Below are 21,561 nucleotides of genomic sequence, written 5' to 3'. Positions count from 1 at the left end.
CAGCATCCATTGGTCACATGTCTGTGATTAGTGACAGTTTTTGCTGGCAAAAACGCCCATTTGACAGTTTTTGCTGGCAAAATGCCCATTTGACAGAATGGATTCAGACTTACAGCAGCATGATTCACTTAACAACAGCTGCAAACACATTCATAAAATCAGGTATTGTCAAGTGGGTACCTCAGCTTATGACCATCACAACTTATGGCCATCACAACTTGACCAAAATTCTGGACTATCTGTATTACAAATCTATGCTAGATCAGGGAAAAATCTCAAAAATATCAAACCAACATTTACATCTGCTTTATTGATTCCAAGAAAAGCCCTGAATTATGACAACCTATGGACAACCCTAGAAGATTTGGGGGTGCTAAAACATCTGGTCAAATTGTTGCAGTTGCTGTACACAAATTAGGAAACCACTTTGTGAAATATCTGAGTGGAGACACTGACTGGCTAAAGATAGAGAATGAAGTGTGACAAGGTTGCATTTTAAGTTTCACCTTATTCATTCTGTATGTGAAGTGATCATGAGGAAGTTTAATCAAATCTTGTATTCATTTTAATAATTGCAACAGAATTAATTTAATAAACTGTCACGATATAGGGAACTTAGGAACAACTTTTGTTTTTTGTCGCTAATACCCTCTTGTGTGAGTCTAGGACAACTCGCCACAACCAACCTGCCATGGGACAACTTGCTGTGGGACAAGAGTTACACTCTTATCAAAGTAATGGTGGAATAAAATCTTAAAGAAAGGATTCAAAAGGAGGGACAAAATGAAGTGTAAATGACCAATAATTAAACTGAACAGTTGAATTGGCCTGCGGTGAGCTGGCCGTGGCCAGTTGGCTGCAGCAAGTTGTCCCATTTCACTTTTATGTTGTTCTCCTTTTTTTCTCCTTGTATATTCTGTTTAGTTCTCTTATTTTATACGCTGTTAATAATAATAGGGAGCACGATAGCTCAGCAGTTAAAGACTCTAAGCTCGTCAGCTGGAAAGCTGATACCTGGGTTTGAGACCTGATCACCGCACAACAGGGAAAGCTCCCATTCCTGCCGCAGCTCCTGCTCACCTAGCAGTTCGAAAGCCTGCAAATGCAAGTAGATTAATAGGTACCACTTTGGTGGGAAGGTAACAGCATTCCGTGTGCCTTCGGTATATAGTCATGCTTGCTACATGACCATGGAAAATGTCTTTGGCAACGTTGGCTCCCTCAGCCAAGAAACAGAGATGAGTACCACTACCTAGACTGGACAGAGAAAACTTCACCTTTACTACTGTTAGTAATTTTTTTTTTTAAAAAACCAAACCTTAAAATCTAACATCTTGCTACAGTATCAGAACCAAATAACTATACGGATATACCAGCTCACAGAGACAATGAAGCAGGCAGCCCAGCAGATAGGACAGAATTAAAATCAAACATCATCACATACGTGTCCTTTTTCCAATGGAAACCCAGACTGATCTCACAGCTGCTATTGAAACAGCTGCCACTGTACCCAGGAGCTACTTCCTCACCAAATATAATGATAATTTTAGAAAATTCTTTGCCATTCTTGCTCAGTGTCAAATGTGCAGCTTTCTTTCCTCCGCCTGAATCCATGTAGGGATGTGTATGAACCTAATGACGGAAAAAACAACAGGCCTTGATTTGGTCAGTTATGCTAATTTTGTAGCACACCAATGAAAGCATGTGGGGTGGGGGGCTGCTTTGTAACTGTGTACTCATTTTTCTGCAGCCAGCAGCTAAGGAACTGAACGTCTCTTCCCCTCCCTAATTCCATTGCAGGTGATGTTTCATATTTTTATATTCTTAAAATGAGCTCCCAGCGATACATATGTCTTGTAGCCTCCTTTTTCTGAAGATAATTTTGGTTAAGAAAGAGTGAGAGATTGGCTCAGAATTATCCAATGGGCTTTGTGATTTCCTTGTCCTAACTCAGGGGTAGGCAACCTCGGCTCTTTTATGACTTATGGACTTCAACTCCCAGAATTCCTGAGCCAGCTCCCAGGAATTCTGGGAGTTGAAGTCCATGAGTCATAAAAGAGCCGAGGTTGCCTACCCCTGTCCTAACTGAACACATTGATTACATCACTATCCCTGTTCTTTTAATATCCAGTGCAAACACTGTTGCTTCAGTTTCAAAGAAGCCACAGTACTATATCAATTTTAGACTCAATTTAGCAACTCTTCCCTCTTACATAAAAGGAAACATATGGAGCTTGTTAAGTAATGTGCTTCTATACAATTCTTATGTGCAATTAGTCTTGTGAAAGACTAATTACTCTAAAACATGACAATGAAAGCTGGAACTTCACAGATGTAATCAAAAGAAAATCTTCGATGAAGTACATGCAGGTAACACAAGATCGAATACTTACTTGGGAGTCTTCCGCTGAGTTCAGCAACACATATGCCAAAGTAACCATGGTTAAAGTATTTAACAAAAAAAAAGTACAACAATTTTGCCAAGAAAAATGAATCATGCTTGCTTATTAACAGTTCTAAGGCAAAAAAGGCCACAATCTGGAGCTTCTGCTACATTGGCATTACATGATTTAAGCAACAGAAGCGTTTAAGGGGCACTAGTGTGAGGAATAATGAACTGAGATCACAGCATCTCATAAGTATATACTTATGAGATGCTGTGATGTCAGTTCATTATCCCAAAATATATGGTGAAGTGAGCACCATTAAATGCTATATCAATTCCAGGACTAAAAGAAACTAGCAAAAGAAATTAAGAAGGGAAAGTCCTTTCTTCCAAAATGCTAAAAGGTGAATGCCCACCATATTGCATTTATATGAATTTCAGTAGCTACTGAACATATTTGCAAATTATGCTAAGCCACATTGAGACTTGATTTAACATTTGACAAACCTGGAACATCGTTTGGACCGTTGTTTCTCATCCTTCCCCCCCCTACCCTCCCACCTACCTTATTTTACTTCTGTTTACACCCTGTGCAGATCTCATTAATGGATCTCATTACATGGGATAGTAACTGATGCATCTTCTACACTGTAGCCCGTAAATCATGGTTTATGGCTTAGTGGGATAAGAATTCCTAAACAATTGTCTTTTTTGTTTTTGTGCCTCTGTGTCAGTGTTGACTCCTGGTGAGTACTTGAACTAGTTCTTGAAGTTCCTAGGGCTGAGAGAGAGGGACTACTAGTCACCTGGCTGGTTTCATGGCTAAGGTGGACTAGAATTCACCTTCTCCCAGTTTCTAATCTCATATTTATATCACTACCCCAAATGGGTTCTCATGTTTTACTTAGAAACCATAATTAACAAAACCATAGCTTAATATACAGTATCTGAACTGTGATTAAGGATTAGTTTATGGTTTGACCACCATTAACTACTCAGAAAATTGGAAGAATAAGAATGGCTGCACAGTACAATCTTGCTCCAGTTTCTTTTTTAGGTATATGCCAACAGACCCTGTTCCCTGCCCCAGTTGCTACACAGATAGCAGGAAGGTTGAGAAATCACGGCCATCAGCACCTTATTACAGTGTATTATCTTGGACAGGTACCCTGAATTTCATACATGTGTCTCTTTGTGTATCAGCAGCAACTTGTGGAAACCAAGGCACATATACATTCATACAGACAGCAAACTCCACTTCTAGAGAAAACAATAGACCTTATATATGATTGCTTAGAAGAAATTCTCATTACCTTCAATATTTTCAAATAATTATGCAAGTAACATTACAACGAAATGGTGTCTGGGGTTTTTTTTTTTTGGAGGGGGTAGTGCTTTTGAGTCAGTCAGGATCCCTGGTGACTACCTGAACTAGTCCTTGAAATTTTCTTAGCAAAGTTTGTCAAAAGTGGTTTGCCCTTGCTGCTTTCCTAGGGCTGAGAAAGAACGCTTGGACCAAGGTCACCCAACTGGCTCTGTGCCTAAGACAGGACTAGAATTCATGCTCTCCCAGTTTCTAGCTGGATGCCTTAACTACTGCACCAAAATGGTTCTAGGATGCTAGCAGACACAAATTACAGTCAAGAACATATATTGATTTTGATACCTATTAGAATTATGAAGATACAAGAAGCAAATTTCATCTGAAGTGGGGAAACAAAAATGGACCTAAACCTGTAAGAAACCAGGGGAGGCTGATAAAGAAGGAAAGTTACATGCATGGGCAATAGTTCATAATAACAAGACCGATTATTAACCCAGAATCCACCTCTCTAATCACATAAGATGATCCCAAAGAGGCATTCTTATTTAAGTATTTTTCAGATGCAAATTTACATATGCATCGCTTGATTTAGCAGCATGTTTTTATTGCAGAACAAATGGAAAGTGGCATCAAGGAAGAATTGAAGTGTTGAAATAAATTCCAGAGAAAATATTTCCTGGGAATGGGGAAAGTATGTGAGGGGATGTTGGTTTACTACAAATGCTGTTTACTTCAAATACTGTGGCAAATGTAAATCTTTTCCACTTGCAACCAAACTCTTTTAATTTGCAGGTGTGGCATTATGGAACAGTTTTTAAACTGCAACACAGTAATTCTATATGAAGAACCCTTTATTAGACCTTCAGGTTCAAAATGAATGTAATTGTGCTCCATGTAGAAACTGTTCTTAATGTTAAGTTTCAACCCAAGTTTTGCACTCTCCTTCTTCACCCGCAACAAGAGGCTCTTTAGTTCTTCTTCACTTTCTGCCATTAGAGCGGTATCATCTGCATATCTTAGGTTGTTGATATTTCTTCCGGCAATCTTAATTCCAATTTTTGATTCATCTAGCCCTGCCTTTCTCATGATGTGCTCTGCATATAAGTTAAACAGGCAGGGCGACAGTATATAGCCTTGCCGGACTCCTTTCCCAATTTTGAACCAATCAGTGGTTCCGTGTCCAGTTCTCACTGTTGCTTCTTGGCCCACATATAGGTTTCTCAAGAGACAAATAAGATGGTCTGGTACGCCCATCTCTTTAAGAACTTGCCACAGTTTGTTATGATCCACACAATCAAAGGCTTTAGCATGAGCTTAAATGGACTCCAGAAGATGGTAGAGGACAGGAAGGCCTGGAGGAACGTTGTCCATAGGGTCGTGATGGGTCGGACACGACTTCGCAGCTAACAACAACAACAAAGAAACTGTTCTAGCACCTTGGCTTAGAAAAGTCTCAGTGCACCTGGCATGAATTGGTTTTCTTAGGTTCTACAGGTGCTTGCAAAAAGAGCTCCCTTAATGGTAGGATACATTTTTCATGAGTTAGGTATCCATCCTGATCTAAATCAGAACAACCTATGGTACTTTAAACCACATGGGTGGAGGCTATTTTCTTCCACCCAGCCTATACATTTCCAATAGAGACGTCTACTATCGATGTTACTCATTATGCTAGCAAGACTTACTGGGCAATAACGGGCTGGAACATTTTTAATTCCCTTCTTCCAGATAGCTAGACAAATCAGTTTTCAGGGTCCCTTCCAAACATTTCCCCCCCCTTACTTCTAGCGAGAAGCAGCCCATCTGTTAGCAGAAGTCCCTCATAGAAATGTGTCCCATTATCAAAAATTCCAAACAATTCTGATTGGCCCCATCTATAGTCAAATGTTCATTTCTAGCATTCTCTCTCCCAAATCCAAGTCCTTCAGCAGGAAGGAAAGGAAAACGAAACATCCCCGATGCCCCTAAGCTTCCTCACCCTTCTGCCCAGTGCCCTGTAGCCCCTGGCAGCACCTTCAATGGTACGTCTGGCTGTGCTGTTTGTTTCCACATAGTACAGTAGGAAGAAAAACTGGTCAGTGGGAAGATCTCAGCAGTCTGGCTCATTCTGGCGTTCTTTTTGAAGCCTGTGTTGTATTCTTACCCCAAGATGGAAGCTTGTATGAGCAAAAACTCTCTTACACAAAGAGCAAAATGGGAGCAGTCACACACTGCATTAAACCGTGATGGAGCCTGTTTAATTTTTATCAGCATCTTGTGGGAACCAAGGAACTGGTTTATAAACTTTGGCTAGCACAATCTAGGAACTCAATCAATTATGCTTTATTCAATAAACTGTTATTAACTATGAATGCAGTGATACACAGCTATATGGAAAAAAAGAAGTAAGCTTTCTATGGTATCTTGGTAGGAACTAGATAGCGGAATGCTCCTAGTAAATACCAGCTCAAGTTCTTTTTCCTAAAATATAGTGGTTGTATGCCAGATCGATATAACGTTTGTAGATATTTAAAAATTTTATTTTTATTTATTTCTTCAATTTATAGGTCACCCAACTTCTAAACAACTATGGATGGTTTATAACCACCACCAAAGAAAACCCCTATCATAAAAAGAATACAATCAACTGGAAGAGCAAAATATCAAAATAAAAGCAAAATAGATCAGCACAAAGTGGAACAATACAAAATAACCCACCCACCCCAAAAGGAGAGGGGGCAATCAAGGCCTGGTAGAGTAAATTTTTCAATAATTTCCTGAACAATGTAAGGCTAGGAGCCACAGAAATCTTTGGGTGGAAATAATTATATATACAAAGAGAAGTGTATAATTTTTGTTTGACTGAAAAATTAAAGAAATGCAAAAATATTTTCTTTCTTGCAAACATGATCAGAGTCTTAATTTTATATCACACTATTGAAATTACTATCATATATTTATTGCAACTTATAAATCAAACGATAAAACCATCAATGGATCAATGGATCAATGGATCAATGAGTCAAACTAATTCAATATATTACAAGCTACTAAAAGTACAGTTTAACAATTTTTCAAAAATCACTATTTTCCAGAGACAGGGGTTTTTTTCCTATTTCATTGATTTACATAAAAGAAATTATTGGATAATATCATTAACATATTTTACAAGTCTCTTTTTTTTAAAAAAAGTCATTAAAATAGTTGCCTAAAATAGTTTGCTTTAAAAAGCAAATAAAGTATAGGTAGTCCTTGACTTGCGACCAAATTTAATCCAGAATTTATGTTGCTAAGTGAAATTTCTTAAGTGACTTTTGCTCCATTTTACGGCTTTTCTTGCCACATTTGTTAAGTGAGTCCCTGCAGCTGTTAAATTAGTAACATGGTTGTTAAGTGAATCTGGCTTCCCCATTGACTTTGCTTGTCAGAAGTTCTCAAAATATAGATCACATGACCCCAGGGATGCTGCAACCGTTATAACTGTGAACCAGCTGTCAAGAATCTGGATGTACATCATGTGACCATGGGGAGACTACAATGGGCACAAGTGTGAAAAATAATTATACGTCACTTTTTTCAATGCTGTTGTAACTTTGAACAATCACTAAACAAACTGTTGTAAGTTGAGGACTACCTGTATTACCAATTTGTTGAGAAATATGCGGTTAAACACAATGTAATAAAAGTCGTGCTGGAATTTTATCCCCAGTTATTCCTCCATTACAGATTAAAGCTACTATAGTAGAAGTTTACTACCGTAATTTCATAATCCAGTACCATTTTCTAAAAAGCTACTATAGTTGAACTATATCTATTTCATATTCCACTATCATTTTATTCCGTAGATTATTTATAACTGATTCCTGGAATGCATTGAAAGATCAATTTTCATCTAGCAGCTATGTTTACAGAACATATAAGAAGATAAACTCCAATCTTTGGATACAATGCCATCTTGTATCTGTCACTATTTGTTAATGAAAATCTTAAGCCATAGTTTTGATTTACAAAAAACTCACTTTGTAACCAAAGTATCTCAATCCAGTTTTTATTTCATTTTATTGCACTTTACTTCACTGCATTGTATAGTACTGCATTCATTTTTTTAATAGTTAATTTTATGTTCCTGGGCCTACCCTATGAAATCCAGACACGGAAGCTTTGTTCATGCCGTCACAAATACAAAGGGAGGAGATTTTAGTCTTGTTTGAGAAAAACAACATTTGCCTCTTTATTTAAGCCAATCAACTATCAATTTTGCAAAGCCACATGCCAAAGCCCCAAATAATGCTGAGATCCAAACTAGAGAATAACTGTAGCATGCAGAAGCCATCATTTCATGGTTTGGGAGTTGTTAAACTATGGTTTGCCACAAAAGCATACTACATTTCTTGTTTCCTCTCACAAGCACAAAAATCCATAATGTGTAAAGCTATACTTTCTCATTTACCCAGTAAAGAATGGTTAAGCAAAAATTGTTGCATGAATGCAGCTTGTGTAATACTTTGCATACACATTATATTTTCCTGTCTTCTTGTTTTTAAATTTAAAGATAGGATATGTGGGATATGGACAGGCCAATGGAGAAAGAAACTGGTACAGTTTAGAATACAGTACCCTTTTGCATTGGATCATCAGATCACAAGCTGCATTGTCACTGGATTTACACATAATGCTAAATCATAATGTGGTGTTTTTTTGGGCTGTGCTTTAATGTATTGTATGAATCCAGCCACTGTGTTTATAGATGGTAGTTTATGGCTTTATTAAATAAATCATGCTTAAGTAAACCATGCTTTTGCCTCTGAACCAAGCCTTTGAAGTAGTACCTTCCTCTTCCAGAAATTTTCAATCACAAAACATTAACATGATCAGAATTCTGGAGAGGAAGCATCATCATTTTGTTCTGTCCTTAAAAATTACACAGCAGAGACTCAGGACAATCTGATAAGGTTTATAGATTATGCTAGGCTACTATACATTGTTTGGCTTTGACTTAGCAGTGTGTGAATCTAGCCACTGAGATTTGTAAACAATGGCTTACGGCTTAAAATTGGGAATTAGTTGACAAATCATGGTTAAAACTCTGAATCCAGGCATCTGCACCAATGCTGCAAATATACAAGATTTGCTAAGGTACCCTTATAAATAAAATTATCATTTCAGTTTGATTCAGTTTCCTATAACATTAATTTAAAAATAATTTTCATCCTGAGCTGATTAAAGTTCAGCATGTAACCCTAAACCTAACACATGTAGTTTTCACATGAATTTCCCATCCTCCTCATGCAAACATTGAAAATCTGAGTATCCAGCTCTTTATAAAAAGCAATTCATATGAACTGTATAAAATTACTAAAGATCAGTTACTTCTGAAATGGAATCATACTACTGAGAAGAAATCCTCCAACAGCACAATGCCTAAAACAAATTCCAGCTCACAAAGTTTACCTTCCATTGTAGACAATATGTTCCACCAACAAAGTGTTTGCTTTTTATGTGTAAAGAACAAAATAAAATTACTGGATATTCAATTTAGTTAATAAATAAAAGGTAACTTGTTCCTTTCCAGGGCAAGCTGTTATGCAACAATGAATCTCTGGTTGCCTAGCTTTAAAACAAAGGGAAAAGGCGCTGTTTCAATAGCCTGTTTCTCATCTTACATATTCCAAATAAATTGGTTGATTTCCAAATACTCTTGTACTTATAATAGCTCTCTCCTGTCAATACCTGTTCATGACATGACAGTGTTGTCAGTTTCACTCGTTCTATTATGATTATTTTGCCATAAACTGAAAATAAGGGACAAGAACAGAGTTTGTTCAGGGATATCAGAAGAGAAGATGTGTGCTTGCGATTATGAATTACCAGAAATGTTCTTGAAAAATGGAGACCAAAGAATGTGATTAGAGATGAGGGACATAAATGTACCTGAAGCATTACCCAAAGATGAGCTCTGTTGCAACCGGTATAAGGGGTGATGAAAAACATTGCTGCCTTTTCTCAAAAAGGAATTATTCCGGGACAAGGAGCACTAGGGGATAATCTTTCGGTATGACTATGCTGAGCAGACATCTCTAGCACTGTTTGGCCCAGTCAGACCTTCAGCTGCTAGATATCAACACATATTTTTCAGCTAGACAACATTTTTTTCTCTTTTCTGTACTTTCTTAAACAGGGCAATCCTACAGTATGTGGAAAGAAAGGGAGGAAACAAAGCAGGAAAAAAATTTCTTTTCCGATACATTGCCAGCTTATGGTGACAGGTGGGTGGAAGGCATAGTTTGTTTGTTTTTCTTTTCTATTTGACTGTTTTTGTACCTTCTTACTTTCTCCTCCCACAGCTTCTAATCAAAGGAAAATGAACTATCAAGGCTAGCACAGTTCTTCTTCCACAGAGACTAGAAAAATACCGGATAGTGTGGATCTATCACTTTCTGTGTTGGCTCACCTCTGGCACGTGTGTGACTGTCAGAGTATCACTGGCTACAGACTTTTTGGCAGGGACAGGAAAGAGGCTTGCATGATCCTCTCAATACTGAATCTTTTTTTTTTAAACAATGGAGAAGGTAGAACTTGAGAGATCGAATGGCCCTTGGAAAACCCTATCATGGAAACATAAACTGCAGTCTAGAAGAAACAGACTTTCTTTTCAAAGCACTTTCTTACCTGTTTTTATCTGTTGCTGCTATTCAGAGGAAGGCTTTTAAAATAAAATCTTAAAAAAGCACGTAATATTTAAAGAAAAACAGTAAGTGATAAAGGCCTTTCTCTTAAGGAGCTTCTGTGAAATACCTTGGTTACATTGGGGAAGCAGACAAATCTTTTTTTTTCCCCCAAGGACTCAAACTGAAAACAGAGGAGTGGAATGAAGATGATGATTTAGGGGATTAATGGTAGAAATCAAGTAATAAAGAAAAAAAGGGTCCAAACTGTTATCAACCTCATCCTTTTATCCTCTAGTATGTCAGATTAAGAAGCTTTGTTATATTATACTGTACACAATCAGGATATTAAACAAATCAGTGACAAACAAAACCTTAACAATTTGGGTTGACTATATCACCTGGAAATAAAAAAGTAAAATTCTAAACAGTATCAACCGTAAGGGATTGGGAAAAGAATTGTGCAAAAGTGTATCTTAAGCAATTCTCCAACAACCAACAACTCTTTTTGCTATATAATATCTTCATTATATGGCTTGGGTGACATTAGCAGCACTTTACCAGTTTAGATTAGAGGACCAGATTGTTGGGGGCAATTAAGCTGACTTTGTAATAATGCCGCTTGGGGGGTGTGTGTGAAAGCCCTAATAAGCAGGCATATACATAGAATGAAGGCTACTGCTAAGCTTGTAAGCCACCCTGAGTCTTCGGAGAAGGGCGGGATATAAATGGGATTAAAAGGAAAAAAAAAGAAAAAAAAGATTAAGATTTAGGAACTACAATTTACTATTGCTAATTCGATCAACAGACATTTTACCTGTGGTAAATATTTTTTTTTGAGTTGAGGACTAAAACCTAACAAGAATTATAGCTTAATTATTAATGCAATCTAGTTTATGACAAGACCATATGGCTCTTTTAGTAAATTCACAACCTTAATCCTTTTTGCTTCTGAACTATATCAACAGTATACAAATCACTTGCTTACAAAAAGTGGAGATTTACTTTTTAGAACTGAACAACATTGAAAAGTTATTCAGGATCTATTTTGATCCGGGACTCATGACTCTATTTGCTTTTTACCTGCTTGAAATTCTGTAGCATCAGCCTGGAATTAAATTAGTTTTTTTTAAAAAAAACAAAAACAAAACAAAACACTCATTTAAGGCTATGAGTATGTAAAGAAAGCCTTCTTCTTTCCGATGGACTTTATAATTTCTCCTTCCAAATTCTGCTGTTGGAGTCTTTTAAGGGCCTACCTGAAAGCACATCCCACTGAATCCTGCTATCTTTATCTGAGACACACAAAGCCATGAGGCTGTTGAAAAGAAGTTGACTGAGCTAACAAGAGGCAGAGTTTCATTTTCCAGAAGCATTACAGTATCACTTTCCTTCTCCACAGGGGTAAAAAACCACAACAATCCCCATTCTTCCAATCCGATGCTAGCGGGCTGGCTGATCAGACTGTCAGTGAAATTTTGCTTTCGAATGCCATCCTGTGGGGCATCTTGCCCATCCCCAAACTGCCTGCCCCGATACCGCCAAAGAGTATTATATGTATCTACAATGAACTCAGATGCTCTCCAGCCCCCCAAAATAAATGCTTTTTATTTATTTATTTATTTATTTATTTATTTATTTATTTATTTATTTATTTATTTATTTATTTTTATTCCATTTATATCCCGCCCTTCTCCGAAGACTCAGGGCGGCTTACAAGCTTAGCAGTAGCCTTCATTCTATGTATATGCCTGCTTGTTAGGGCTTTCACACACACCCCAAGCGGCATTATTACAAAGTCAGCTTATTGGTGGTGGTTGTTGTTCTTGTTTTGCTTTACAAATCCAACCATCACCCCGGACCAAAAAAAAAAAAACCTATGTAAGGCAACCGCATTCCCACCCACCCCCCTCTCCTCTTTTTCTTCAGGGAACTTTGAGCCGTCCAGCCCAGCGTCCTAACTCCAGAGGCTAAACGGGGCAGGCGGGCGGGCGGGTGGGGGGGGGGCAAGATATTGCCATAAAGGTCCTTTTTCCTACCGCCAAGATATAACAGCTTCAGGCACAGCCCAACCCAAGAGGCCACCACGCCAGCCCAAGCGAGCCCGGTTTCCGCCCGTTGGCGACGGGAAGAGCGGACCTTCCCCCCCATCGGAGGCTGAGGCGAGATGGGGTTGGGGAAGAGACGAGGGAAGGCGATGCCCAAGGTAAGCCTCTCCTCACCTTTCGAAAAGCATGCGGATGACGAAGATGCCGAAGGCCAGGGGAAAGGCTAAGTAGAGGTCCTCCACCTGAGGGAAGGTGGCTTCCTCGGTGTTCTTCAGATCCGCCCAAGTGACATTGTGGGGCAGCCAAAACCTCTCGTTCCAGAACCAAGCCAGGATCCCTGCCATCTTTGCTTTGTCTGGCTCAGCCTCCCCGACAACAACAACAACTCCTTTTTTTTCTTTTTTTTTTGCTTTCCTCCCGCTTGCCGCCGCCGCCGCCGCCGAAGAAGAAGAAGATGCACGGGCGCGCGCGGGTACCCGCCGAGCTTAATGTGCCTTAAATCTGGCCGGTCAGCGCTATTGATGCTATTCTAAACCCCTCCCTGAGCGGCAGCGGCGGCAGCGGCAGCCACCGCCAAACTGGGCCCGCCCAGCCTGCCAGCTTGCCGGCTAAAACGAAGAGGCCGCCCTGCCTGTCACGAGTCCTTTTTTTAGGAGGCGCCCTCTGATTGGCTGCTGGGATTGTCAACCAGCCGGACGCGGGCAAGTCCTAACGCTCCCGCTGAGGCTGCTTCGGCCCTCCCCTTCTCCCTCCCTCCCTCCCACACCCCCCACCCCCCACCCCCACACACCCCCACACACCCCACACACACCCCCCAACCAGCCCGAGCTTTCCCTGTTCGACCGCGGAAGGAACGAAAGGATGGATTCCGGGCCGGGCAGATTTTCCTTTCCTTGATGAGTGCTGGAAATTGGGTTTGGTTTGAAACCTAACGCGGGGAACGTGTGTGTGGGGGGGGGGCGGAAGCGGGGGGAGGGCGAGATCTGACGGGGTGATTTGCGTTACTTGCAGCGAATCGAGCCTTCTCGCTCTTTGCAAGGGAAAAAAAAAACAGGAAGCGTTTGCCCGTTAGGTTGGGAATAGGGGTGTGTTTAGGAGTGTGCGTGTGTATGTGTGGCGCGGGAGGGGGGAGGGAAACCGAGATTGGTGGGCAAACCGCTGGAATAAGGTCGCATGGCGGAGAAACGTAACGGGACATAACGAAATGCAGGAGCCCGTCTGGTTGGAGCAAACTACGGAGCCCGTTATGGGTTCCCCCTAAAAAGGGAAACCGGTGTGCGTAGTTTTGTGCTTCTGTGCCTAGTGGAGCTGTAGGATAGTCTACCCCAGAGGTAGGCAACCTTGGCTCTTTCATGACTGGTGGACTTCAACTCCCAGAATTCCTGAGCCAGCATAGCTGGCTCAGGAATTCTGGGAGTTGAAGTCCACCAGTCATGAAAGAGCCAAGGTTGCCTACCCCTGGTCTACCCTTTCCCTCAAAAAAAAAAAAAATGAGGTCACAACAGCCGCTTTGGCGACAAAAGTCAGTTGGGTCCTTATGGGGGGGTGCTCTAATTCCCACTGCATTGAGAACATTAAAACACAAAACCACGGAGTAAGCCTGTACTGTCAAAATCATTTTTGCTGAATGAAGAAAACGCCTTTTAAACACCTTCTAATCAACCGGAGTCCTAAGGGTAGGAGGAGAGGCCAACTGACTCAGCTACAGCGCTTATGGATAAAGCTTAGGCATCCCCGGCGGGAAGCAAACATGATATAAAACACGTTGTTGGTGTTTTTTTTACCCTCATGAGGCAAGAAGAGTTGCACTTGTGGCAGATGCTGGGAGATTGGTACAGAAGGGAGTTTGCAGTGCGACATCAGGGCCATCATTCTGACTCAGTTCCTGGTTTGGTGTGTCTTGATAAGGATTTAATTGCATGCTAACTCACCAGCTGTGTTCTCCCAACACACTTAGCACCTATAAAGAATTCATGATGGTGTCCCTGAGGCTATTTTATTATATGATTCATTAACAGGGCAGAAATCTCCCTGAAGCTCGTGGTGTTATGTGAATCTGGCGTGGCCATAATTGCTCATTTTCAGAAACTAGAATTTAAAGACTTGTTTAAGTTTCAAATGTGGGCTATTCTTCAACCCAAATAGTGTTTATTTACCTCCTAGAGCGATACAGGGTTTCCCTCATTCTACTAGCCACTCAAGACACAGCATCAAGACACAGCATAAAACTCACTCTTCCAGTTGTTCCTGCTATAACCCTTGAAGCATATTGGACAGTCATTCAGTCCTAGTGCTGAAACTTCTCCACTATTCTTTTTTTTTAATTAAAGAGTTTTACAGATACATTTTAAACATAAAAAAACATAAAAACCCATCACCCCCCCCAATTCCCCCTCCCTCTCCCTCCCCCCCCCCACTTCCCAGAGCAAATACAGGGTATTGACCCTAACAATCTCAAACTATAATATGCAAACTATAATAACACTTTAAGTCCTATCGCACTTTAACTCTCCTTAAAAATAACTAAATAATAACAAATCTTCTAAATCTAATACTCATTCAAATGCTAAATGAAACTTTTAGGTCCCATATTTATTCTGGATATAATCAATCCATCTTCTCCATTCCAAAATATATCTGTTGCGAATGGTCTTTCAAATATGCTGAGATTTTCGCCATTTCTGCCAGGTTCGAAACTTTTAAAGTCCATTCTTCTATAGTAGGCAAATCCTCCTTCTTCCAATATTACGCAACCAAAAGTCTTGCTGCCGTTATTAAATTCAGCATCAATTTAGTTTCTATAGCAGTAGAGTCAATAGTAATACCCAGCAAAAATAATTGTGGAAAATTTTTATCTTTTTCTTACATATCTTCTGCATATTCCACCAAATTTTAATCCAAAAAGCTTTTACTTTTTTACAAGTCCACCATATATGATAATACGTTGCATCATCCACAACCACACCTCCAGCATTTAGGCTGATAATTTGAATACATAGATGCCAATTTCTTAGGATCTAAATGCCATCTATAAAACATCTTATAAAAATTCTCTCTTAAATTTTGTGCCTGTGTAAATTTTACATTTCTGACCCATATTGTTTCCCAAGTATCCATCGTTATTGATTCTTGAATATTCTGGGCCCATTTTATCATACAATCTTTAACAAGTTCCATTTCTGAATCTAATTCTATCAATGCATTATATATCCTTCTTATATGTGCAGGACTTTGATCTCTAATTTGTTTAACCAAATTTTCATCTACTATAGAAATACCAACTTTCTGATCCTGTTTCCATCTAGCTTGTAACTGCCCATACTGAAACCAAGTTTGTACTATCTTTTCTTCTTTTAAAATATTAAATGGCTTTAATTGCCAGACATTTCTTTCCAATCTAAGAATTTCTTTATATGTAGTCACATCATGCTTAAATCCCACATTTATATTTTCTATTGCATGTTTAGGTATTGCCCAAATTGGAATTTTAAAGTTCAACTTATAACGATATTTTTTCCACACTCGCAACAGGGCATATCTTAATATATGTGTCTTAAAAACATTATCCATTTTTTTATCATACAATAAATAAGCATGCCAACCATATAACAAATCATATTCTTCAATATTCAATAATCTCTCTTGTGTTGAATTGAACCAATTACTAATTGATGATAATACCGCAGCTTCACAGTATAATTTAAGATTGGGCATTTTAACACCACCTCTTTCACGTGCATCTTGCATTATCTTAAGTTTAACTCTCGGTCTCTTCCCTGCCCAAACAAATTTATTAAGACCTCTCTGCCATTCCTCCAAATTTGAATCTTTTTTAAGTATAGGTATCATTTGAAACAAAAATAAGAATTTAGGTAAAACATTCATTTTCATAGCTGCAATTCTTCCCAGTAAAGACAATTGTAGTGTTTTCCAACTATCTAATTCTTTTTGTATTTTTAACCATAACAATTCATAGTTATTTTTATATAATTTCGCATTTGAAGCTGAAAGATATACCCCCAAGTATTTGACCTTTTTAACTATTTCAAATCCCGTTAATTTTCCTAAAACTTCCTTTTGTTTTTTGGTCATATTTTTAGACAATATTTTAGTTTTTTGCCTATTTACCTTAAATCCAGAGACTTGTCCATATTGTAAAATTATTTCCATTAAATCTATAACCGATTGAGTTGGTTGACCTAATGTAATAACCAAGTCATCCGCAAACGCTTTCAATCTATAATCTTGATCTTTAATTTTAATTCCCTTTACTTTCTTTGATTCACGTATCTTAATCAACAATATTTCCAATGTTAAAACAAACAATAATGGCGACAACGGGCAACCCTGTCTTGTACCCTTTTCAATTTTACAAGCTTCTGTTAGGCTACCATTGATTATTATTTGAGCTGTTTGTTTTTGATATATTGCTCTAATAGATTGTAAAAACTTGTCACCAAACTCCATTTTCTCCAAAACTTTAAATAAAAATTGCCAATTTAATTGATCAAACGCTTTTTCAGCATCCAGAAAAATCAGCGCTGCAGGGACTTGATTATTTCTTTCCAAATATTCTAATAAATTTACAATATGTCTCCAGATTGTATTGTTCTAAATAACTCTTTTAAAGGCTCCACCATTTCTGATTGTAAATTTTTATAATAAATAGCTGATAAACCATCTGTTCAGGGTGCCTTACCCATTTTTAATTGTTTGCTAAAATAATTTCTTCAGCAGTTATCAATTGATTCATCCCTTCCCGTTGCTCTTGCGTAAGTATTGGGATATTCACATCCTGTAAATAACTATCCATATCTAAACCCTGCTTTATATCCCTAGCATATAATTTAGAATAAAATTCAACAAAAGCCTTTTTAATGAGACCTTGCTGAAACACCTGTTTTGCCCTTATATTCTATCTTATCTATGTTACGTGATCTTTGTTTTTTCCTTAATAAGTAAGCTAACCACCTACCCGGCTTATTAGCATTGTTGAAAGTATTATGTTTGGCATATCATAAATTAGATGCTACTTGATCTGCCATTAACATATCAAACTGTCCTCTTAGCAGATTAATTACTTCTTTCAACCTCTTGTCAGATGGGTTCAAAATAAGAGCTTTTTCTTTCATCTTTATTTCCTCCTCTATTTCTTTACGCTTATATTCTGTCGCTCTTCTTCTTTTCTTCCTTTAACTTCTGAAGATGGTGGTGAACCTGCTTTCAAAACATTAGAATAAAAATCACGTGCCTTCAGGACTGTATTAAGACGATATCTTACTCCAGCATAATTCACCACAATCCCCATTGGTATCTCCCATCTGAACTGAAGCTGTTGTTTTTTTAATTCATCTGCCAAAAAAACAAAATCTTTCCTTTTTCTCAAAATTCTTGGGGGAATCTCTTTCAGAATCAAAACCTCCTGATTAGCCACTTTAAATCTATTGTTGTAAAAAGCTTGAATGATCTGATTTCTGATCTTTCTCTTTGTAAAGTACACAACCACATCTCTTGGCAGTTTCCTTTGCCTAGCAATCCAAGAATTAACACGGAATACTTTATCCATCTCCACAAAAAAATCTTCCGGTTGAATTCCCAAAATAGGCGCCAGAGCATCCACCAACATCTCTTCCACATTTTCCTGTGGATTTTCTCTTAAGCCTCTAATCACTTTAGATATTCCTCCTCAGTATCCAAACAATCACTTTCACTTTGAGAAGAGAAAAAAAAAGAAAAAAGAAAAAGGACACTTTCAATGCTTGTTACAAAGAATCACTCAGGCGCCATCTTTCCATCCTTTTTAAAATTGAAACAGGAAAAAAGTTAAAGTTCCAGAGTTAAAGTCTTATACTTGCTGTTTATATTGCTCCCGCATCCGCTCCGCCTGCATCAATTACTCCAAAAAACAAATCCAGCAGGGGTGGATTCAGCGTCTTGTTCTGCTTAAAAGCAGAAAAATCCTCCGACCTGGAGTGTTTCCGGGCTTCGGGGGAGCTCTCACCCTTCAAGCCCCAGAATAAACATTCTGGGGCTCTAGGGGAGCTCTACCCCTACCCAGAGACTCCCCTTCCCCTCTTCGCCCGAGGGGAAGGGTTTTTAAGCCGCGGAACAGCTGATCGTCGGCTGCTCCGCGGCTTTAACAAAATCGGAAGGCTGGTGGTCGATTCCGACCGTCCTCGACGCTGAAGCGCCACCCGGAAGCCCCACTTCTCCACTATTCTTTACTGGAGTTATTTTCAATTGGATGGCATGCTGAGCTTCAGGTAAATTTTTTAACTTGGACAAATAATCACAATGAAAGTTCAAAGAGGAGTAAAGATTAGTTCGTAAGCTTTCTTGTTATTCCTTTTGGGTGCACTTGCAGCATATATAGGAGCATGGTCATAGTCTTGAAACTTAATCTAGTCTGTTTTGAAATCTGTGAACTAATATGACATTATTACACTACTCTTCGAAATTGTTGGTTCTTCATCCTCAGTTGCTACTATCGAACTAAAAGATGTTTTGCACAATATATTCTGCAGTGTATTTTTTCAAAGCAGGTGTATATTTAAGTCCCACTGTTAAAGCAACTCTGGGCAGTATACATATATATAATAATATTAATACTTCAAAGACTGAATCAGAGAAGAATACAAATGCTGTGTTAAATCACCCTGTTTAAGAACACCAGAAACAGCTGTTCAAGTCTAATTGGACTTGCTTGTGCTTCCAACAAAGTAACTGTCTTTAAACCTCTGAGAAATCCAGAAGGGCACTCTTGAATATGATAATATTTCCTTTTGAGAAACATATGTGAGTCATGATGTCCTTTTTATTGGAAGAGTACACACTGACCAGTATTCATGCTGGTGGCAGCTTCCTATGCCATTATCGCTCCTAATGGCTGTAGATACTAAGATCTTTTCCATACACAAGGACTGTACTGATCTGTATTCTTATGCTTCTACAGCTTCTGGAGGCCTTTATAGGCTGCACTAATTAATTTTTGGTTCAGCTGAAAATAAATCTTTTTGCTGTGGTTTTCTCTGGAACTATGAAGTGTAGCTATTTTCCATTTGTGTGAACTCTTACCTTGATCCGCTTCCTAGCATTTAGGCCCTCCTTTCTTGAACCAAAGTGTCATAGTACCTTGCTGCCAAGCCCTGTTATTCTGAAGTATTCCAATAGTAGCTTTGCCATTTTCCCTCATCCAGTCATGCTTTCCCTTACTATAAAAACATATCTAGTGAGAACGGAGAGACAGAAAGCTGCTGGAATTTTTGTTTTCTGCTTCCTACTGGCCAGCTGGATGACCCTCTCCTTTATTCTCCACAGCCTAAGGGGAATAGCAATAAAAGCATTACCATGATGGAGTGAAAGTGTTTGTGGTGCTATGAAAGTGCTCTGTTAATTGCCTGTTCGGGTCTTTTGTTGTTCTTCCATTGCAGTTCAAGTCTTTCTTTTGTTGTGTTTTCAAGGAATCCTTTTTTTTTTTACTATGAATGGAATTTAATTTGCAGACTAATTTTTTAATGCTGCATGTAGAATTAAATAAAACCCAGAATTGTTTAAATCTCCATATATTTTAACTGCAAAATATTCAAGCATTTTGAAATGTCTGGCATATTGATTGCGTTTCAGAATGTACACAGTGATTCCTGCAGGTTTATTTGATTTCTAGGAGAAATGCTTGTAAAATATGCTTGTAAAGACTGATTTCTACAACTCTGACATGGTGGTTACAGGAATTCCTTGACTTGTGACCACAATTGAGCCCAAAATTTATGTTGCTAAGTGAAACATTTGTTAAGTGAGTTTTTGCCCCATTTTACGACTTTTCTTGCCACAGTTAAGTTAGTAACATCGTTAAGTGAATCTGGCTTCCCCATTGACTTTGCTTCTCAGAAGATTGCAAAAGATTATCATAACACTGCAGGACACTGCAACCGTCATAAATATGAGTCAGTTGCAAGCATCTGAATTTTGATCACATGACCAAGGGGATGCTGCAATGGTTTTAAGTGTGAAAACGATCGTAAGTCACTTTTTTCAGTGGTGTAACTTTCAACAGTCACTAAATGAACTGTTTTAAGTCAAGGTCTATCTTATTTGGCATTCAGACAACATGATAATCGTCAAAATCATGCTTAACGTAAGGGGATAATGGGAAGTAAGGTGGCCATGAACTTTGTGGCTTAGAATGTCATGCAAACAGCCAATAATTGGTTATGAGTGCATGCGGGTGGTAAGGTGAGATGGGGCTGCAGTCTTAAAATTGGGTTTGCCAATATATGTGACTAAAATGTAATTTGCTAGTTTATTGCCAGATCTGTGTCCAGTAATAAGCACATATTTTTGCTTTGAGCAAAACAACTAACAAACAGAATGAAAACTTAATAAAAGATGGACCAAGAGAACATGGAAACAATGGTTGCTAAGATTAAAAAAGGCTTAGACAGAATATAGTCCATTTGATGAAGGGTAATTCAGCTGCCTTTAGAAAGCTATGGGCAGAAATTATTTGATCACAATCATGGGACGCAGAAAGCAGAGCTGATCTGTTCCTCATTGAAACCCACAGTTTTCCTTGTGTTTTGATCAGGGACACACAAACAAAATCGTGGTTTAATGAATAAGGCCTAATTTGTTTTAATTTGACGTACACCTTTTAAAATAGTGTCTACACTGTGCACTGCTGTGACTGCCATTTTGATTTTCTGATACTCTGCCCCACCCCCATCTCCTGGCTTTTTTATTTGTTTTGATAACACAGATGGGAGTAGCATGGCCGTCTTGTCCTTCAGATATCATGATTTTTCCCTCTCAAAAACACTTGGATTATAACTGATTAAGGGCTTGGAGACTAAAACTTAATGATGAACGGTTGCAGGAATTGGATAAGGCTAGTCTAGTGAAAAGAAGGACCAGGGGAAACATGATAGCAATGTTCCAATATTTGAGGGGCTGCCACAGAGAAGAGGGTGTCAGTCTAGTTTCCAAAGCACCCAAAGGCAAGACAAGAAACAACAGATGGAGACTAATCAAACAGAGATCCAATCTAGAACTAAGGAGAAACTTCCTGACAGTGAGAACCATCAACCAGGGGAACAGCTTGCCTTCCAAAAATGTGGGTACTCCATTGCTTGGAGGCTTTTAAGAAGAGACTGCACACATACC

At 38.7% G+C, this 21,561-nt stretch overlaps 1 protein-coding gene across 1 annotated transcript in view; it reads right to left on the bottom strand.

The window, feature by feature from the left end:
- The window catches only part of CERS6 (ceramide synthase 6), a 113,770-nt gene extending 100,653 nt beyond the window's left edge, over nt 1-13,117 (bottom strand). The window contains exon 1 of the mRNA XM_081334085.1: nt 12,577-13,117. Coding sequence (XP_081190211.1) covers nt 12,577-12,746 — 170 coding nt within the window. The 5' untranslated portion in view covers nt 12,747-13,117. The remainder of the gene's footprint in view (nt 1-12,576) is intronic.
- Between the last annotated feature and the right edge of the window lie 8,444 nt (nt 13,118-21,561).

This window comes from Vipera berus, assembly GCF_964194415.1.
Source record: "Vipera berus genome assembly, chromosome: 1".
NCBI lineage: Eukaryota > Metazoa > Chordata > Lepidosauria > Squamata > Viperidae > Vipera > Vipera berus.
This window is presented reverse-complemented; position numbering and strand designations above follow the sequence as displayed.